The sequence below is a fragment of the Leptosomus discolor genome, chromosome 4, assembly GCF_034619465.1.
Source record: "Leptosomus discolor isolate bLepDis1 chromosome 4, bLepDis1.hap2, whole genome shotgun sequence".
Classification (NCBI taxonomy): Eukaryota; Metazoa; Chordata; class Aves; order Leptosomiformes; family Leptosomidae; genus Leptosomus; species Leptosomus discolor.
Window position 1 is genome coordinate 50,236,414 of NC_141394.1, and position 6,000 is coordinate 50,242,413.

General features: G+C 44.4%; 1 protein-coding gene across 2 annotated transcripts in view; it reads right to left on the reverse strand.

The window, feature by feature from the left end:
• The window catches only part of MICU3 (mitochondrial calcium uptake 3), a 58,653-nt gene extending 52,653 nt beyond the window's left edge, over positions 1-6,000 (reverse strand). For both annotated transcript variants that reach the window (XM_086464141.1, XM_086464142.1), the window contains exon 1: positions 5,719-6,000. In XM_086464141.1, the coding sequence (XP_086320267.1) occupies positions 5,719-6,000 (282 nt within the window). The remainder of the gene's footprint in view (positions 1-5,718) is intronic.

Sequence of the window (6,000 nt, forward strand, 5' to 3'; positions counted from 1 at the left end):
AAGTGTTGGGTTTTTTTTACAAGTGGTTCTCATAAAAATGATGTTTCACACATCTCCTGGAATGGCATCCTCTTTGAGCCGGCAGGAGAGACTCCTCCCTAGGGGAGTTTGCCTTACTTTTTGGAGTTAAAGCCTTGTTCTGCATTTCACAGAGATGGAAATACATGATGTAATCCACTTAGAAATGTGCTGCTACAAATAAACTTGACCTTTTGAGTATTTTCACACAGAGAGAGTTTGACAGTAGTGCTGAGGTACGAGGAAAAAAACCTCTGGAAACATCTGAAGTATGCAGCTTCCTTCTCCTGGAAATGAGTGTTCCTTCAAGAAACGTGATAAAGTACATATTCTGCATCTGTCTCTCCCTGCCCTCCTTTTAATTCCTAAATCACTTCTGAAGGAGGCGATTAGCAGAGAATATTTCATAAAAATAAGTAAGAGACCTGGAGTTCACTACCTTTACACAATGACAACATGATTACAGAAAAGATCTCTTGAGTGCAAAGAGGCATCATTGGTATTTCCAAGATCATTTCAATAAGCTTTACAAATGACACTGGAATTTTGGAAAGAAGGAACATAGAAGTAAGGAACTAGGAAACAAATTTTAGTTCCTCTGAGGAATTCTGACACTGCATTATGTTTTTCTAAAATTGTTATATTTCTCTGAAAAAAACATGACACACAGCTGTTCCAACAAGGTAAATACTTCATAAGCAGTATGTTGGACTGGGGCTCCTCTTGGGTCAATACTGTTCTCAGTCGTCAGCACAGAGAATCTGTATCAAAATAACAGTTCTTTCGAAGAATTTCTGATCTGCATAAGCATCTCCTAGACTTTAAAGAAGCTGTCTCCCAGTCTTCACCAAAACCTTCAGAGACAAAACCGGCAGCTTTGAGTGCAGAATTTTACTCTGTTTCTGAAATGTTATATGGCAGGAACCTTGGAATTAAAGCTGTTGCTTTATTATAGTGTCCAAGATTTTGCTCCAGGTAGTCACATATAACCCCCTGGTCCTCAGGACTGTAATTATTCTCAGAAAGCACCTGGGGAAAGGGAATCCTGTAGAGAGCTTAGCTTCATGCTGCTTCTGTAACAAATCTTACTCTCTACCAGAACACCTCCAATGATATGCTTGGTCAAGCAACTATTTTTTTGTGCTGACCAAATGAGATTTGTCTGTTAAAAAAGTTTGACGCACCATTGACCCCATGTTGGTGACACATATCATAGCTTACTTGACTTCTAGCAAACAACATTTTCTTACTCACTTGTACATAAATTCACAAATCTGTTGCTCATCAGATTTCATACGGCAAGAGTTCCATAGAACAGGAAGAAAGATTTGCAGACCATTCTGACACTCTGTTTCTCTAGCAAGCTCAAACATAAGTTTTGCTCAGTTACTCTCAAAGCATGTACCTCATTTCAGAACTGGCAAAGAACGTCAGTGTCCCATCAACATCTGTGTAATCATCTAGTCCCGGAATCTAAAAGCCCTTTCAAAATGTACTGGTTCCATAAATATTAGAGCATCAGTAAATACTAGAAGACAGCAGTAGGACAAAGCAACTAATTATGAAGGTATATATGATAACTTTATCTGAAATATTCCATCACTACTGCCATGCATTATTTGGACTCAGTGACAGAATCTGAAGAAAAGCAACCTGTAGGGATACTAACTGGGCCCAGCACAACTCTCAAGATACTTTCACATGCCATAGGAACATTATCTGGAAGCAGGTGACCTCCAGAAAGCTGTTCTTTGAAAGTCAAGACATAAACTAGGTTAACTTCCCCTTTTTTTTAGTATTTAGGGGGATCAGAAACCTATTCTGCTGTCTGCTGGGGCTGCTTAGATGAAACAAGGTGGCCATTCCACTTATTACACTTTTACAAAAATTGACCTCAAGAAACAAGAAAGACATATGGGAATTCAAGGATAGATATGTGTACTGGTTTTGGCTTGGACAGTTAACTTTCTTCAGAGTAGCTGGTATGGTGCTAAATTTTGGATTTGTGACTAAAACAGTGTTGATAACACAGGGATGCTTCAAGCTGTTGCTGAGCAGTGACAGCACTGTGTCAAGGCTTCTTCTGCTTCTCACGTTGTCCCATCAGCAAATGGGCTGGGGGTGCACAAGAAGTTGTGAAGGGACACAGCTGGGACAGCTGATCCCAACTGACCAAAGGGGTACTCCAGACCATATGACATCATGCTTAATAATAAAAGCTTTGGGGAAGAAGGAGGAATGGCGGGGGGGGCATTCAAAGTTAATGTGTTTGTCTTCCAAAGTAACCATTACGCATGATGGAGCCCTGCTTTCCTGGACATGGCTGAACTCCTGCCTGCCCAAGGGAAGCAGTGAACAAATTCCTTGTTTTGCTTTACCTATTAAACTGTCTTTATCTCAGCCCATGAGTTTCTCACTTTTGCCCTTCCAATTCTCTCTCCATCCCACTGTGGGGCTGTGTGGTGGCTGCTGGCCAGCATTAAACCCCAACAATATGGATGAGAGACCCATATCTATCTTGAATACTCCTGAACACCTTGAACATTTTACATTGTGATACTGTTTTCAGTTATGAACTTATGATGCGTTAACCATTAAAAATGAAATTATCCATCATCAATTAATGTTTCAGAATGGATTTTTTTGAATGGAACCAAAACCTACGGGAGGGGATAAGATTTTGTTTTGCCCACATTAGAACATTTTTGAATTTTTTAAGAATCTCCAGCAAGTCCACATTTCAAAGGAAAGGATTTCAGGTTTTGCAAGGGCTGGTCACCTTAGTGTCAGGACTGGTTTCCTTGTTCTGTTAAGAATTAAGTTAGGAGCCTATGCAAACCCTCACACAAAAAAAATACTCATTTTGTTAGCCAAGTCCTCCAAAATTTCAACCTGCTGTATGGACATTCCACATCAGAGCCCCAGGGGTGACACAAGAAACATTCAGTTTAACTGCTTCTACCAGCTGCTCTAGATCTCTATAGAAAGACACTGAGAGCAGAGACACCACCTGCTTCTTACTTCCAATGATCCAAATAAACAGCATCTGGGAAAAGCATCCTGCTGGAAGGAAGATTAAGAAAGAAGTATGCACATGGAAATATTAGGATGAAGTAGAAAAGACTGGATTGCATGGAAGGATCAAAAAAAGATGTTGCATGATTTGCCTTGGTGGAATGAAAAGCATACTGAGACTGGAAATGAAATAGGGAGCTAGAGAAATAGCAAACTGGGGGAAGGACAAACCTAGAAAGCCCCAGAAAACGGTGTCACACTTTGCGCAACATGTATAAAAGGGAAACGTCTTTGACTCCTCTTTGACATTCCAAAGGCAGCTGGAGAGGATCGCAAGATACTGGAACTTCATTGTTCTTTGTTGGTCAATACATGACAGAAAAAAACTCCTAGCAAAATGTGCATCACATTTCCACCAAACTCATCTATAATGAAAATGCAGGTTATCATTCTCCAGCCATTACTCTAAATGCACTCTGCAGCATATGCAAGAGCTCCAACCTTGATCCTAGTAACACTGATACTGACATGACTTTTCATGACAGAATTTTCTACTTCAAATGACATTATGGTTTTTAAACTGTTAAACACTTACGGTTGTAAGCTCAGCACTTAAAAAGTTACTGTCACTTGGGCAACATTAATTTAGCCTTCTAATAAAGGACGTTACAATAAGGATCACTGCAGAATACCACGAATACCATTCAACTAAATTTGAACACTGTATTTGCATGCTTTTTTCCTCTGGAGGTCTGTCAGAAACCTGCAATGAAAGACTTGCTGCTCATCACAGGTCTAGAGGGCAATCACAAATGGAGTGCAGATCACAGATGGAGTGCATGGTCAAACTACTCTTGGTAGTTCACCAGCTAGATTGGGTATCAAACTGTGGTCTTACCCCATTTCCATACAAGCCCTTCTGCAGCACAACAGTCATTAACAAAAAAAGCACAGGAACCCACTACCTCAGAGTAAAAATTCCACAGCTATTTGATCCTCATTTTTGGGGGGGCTTCAATTGAAAGAATATTTTTTCAGAAATGCTGAGCGCTCAGATCTGCAATTTTAAATCAATGAGAGCACTTGTTCAAAAATAAAAAATTGCAAGATAAAGTTAAGTGTTCTGCACTGTCAGTCTGTGCATTCAGTCTGCCACAAAAACTGAGCGGACATATTTCAATTTAATATTTTAAATTTTCTGCTATGCAAGTGGCAAACCAAATTATTTAGAGCCCTTTTCCACAGAGGAGCATAGTGTTTGCCTTCAAAAAACAGTCTGTGTATACATAGAAGATACATTTCATACATCTTTTTATTTTACATTGATTCAAATACAACCTTAATTCTGACTTTGCAACCTCAATGCTTTTATAGGGATGTGTGCAAAAATCCGTAATTACACTTCACATTAAATTTATTGGCTTTTCAAGGGTGCAGCCGCCATACTTCCCTTCCAAGAATACTGAGTATTAAGACCAGCTAAGTAAAACAATGTACAGTTCTGTCAAATCAAAGCATTATGAAAGGCTAAAAGTTCGCCTTTGGTTCTCTGTGACATAGTAACACACGCAAGGCAGCAAGTACATTAATAATCAAAAATACCTGCCTCAACTTCCCTTCATAGAGGATGCTGCCAACACAATCTGCCTTTCAGTTCACAACTCAGGGCAAAAGGGATAATAACATTCATACTTAAGCCCAAGCCCTCCACAGCAAAAACACAGATCCTCCTCCCAAACGTAAGATAAACTTGACCTGCAGAAAGCAGGCCAGTTGCGGCACTGAATTTGTCTTAGCAGATGTCACACTGACAAACCACCTAATGACAGCTCTTGACGCTTTTACAAATACTTGATTTTTTAATGAGAAGCCCCCTATCATTAACATATGTTGTGTACAGCAGGGTGCAGAAGTTTCTCCCTACCACAGGAATCTTCATTTTCCAGGTTCATGGCAGCTGCTTTTTGTTACCCATAGTTAGTCAACCAATGTTTTCACTGAATTAGTCCAACTGAAGTGTTAACTTATTTGCACCAAGCGCTACGCTATCTCTTCTCATGAAGATCTGCAGAAACCCTTTACCCTACAGAACATTTTACATTAAAAAGATAATCACCCTAAACATAAAGAAAAGTTTTTCCACTATCAGTAGTGTTCCATTTGCAAAACAATATGCAAAATAGTATTTTCTACTAAAGAAAAAGAAAGATTTGATTAGGAGAGCTCCAGAGGCGACAAGCGGGGCAGGACGCAGAGTTTACACCCGGGCCGCAGCGCAGGCGTGCCACCGCCCGCCGCAGCACGGAGCCTTGGCGACAGCTCTTCCCTCCTGACAGGCGGACGGGTGACAAGCTCCGTCTCCCTGGGACCTGCCGGGGCAGGCTGCCTCGCCCCCCGGCCCGGGGACCGGCTCCGCGCAGGGTCACCTCTGCGCGACTGCCCGGGGAGCGGCGCCGCCGCCAGCCGCCGCCTCGCAGAGACGTTTCCACAGCCAAAGGGCGGGGAGCGACGCTCCTCCATCCCCGCTGACTCCGGCCAGCTCCTTCCCAGGCAGCCGACAGCGCCCGGCGGCGCCCCCGGCACGCCGAGCCGCCCCGCCGAGCGCGGCACGGAGCGAGGCCGCGGCGAGGCGGCGAGAGGCCGCCGAGGCGTTAGGCTGGAGGGGCGAGGCGCGCACACACCTACCGTCTCCTTGGCAGCGGCCGCCACGGGGATGGGGAGCAGCGCCCGGGCCCCGCCCGGCTCGGCGGCTGCCGGCTCCTGGGGGGGCTCCCGCCGCCGCTCGCACAGCCGGTACCCCATGTACCCGGCGAGAGCCCCCCCCGTCGCCCAGCCCAGCTCCCGCCGCCACCGCCTCAGCCCCGCCGCTCCGGCCCCGCCGCCGGCCCATAGCCGCCGCGCCGGCTGCGCGCCGGGCGCGGGGCCCAAGCGGCGGCGCCACCGCAGGAGGGAGCGCAGGGCGGCCAT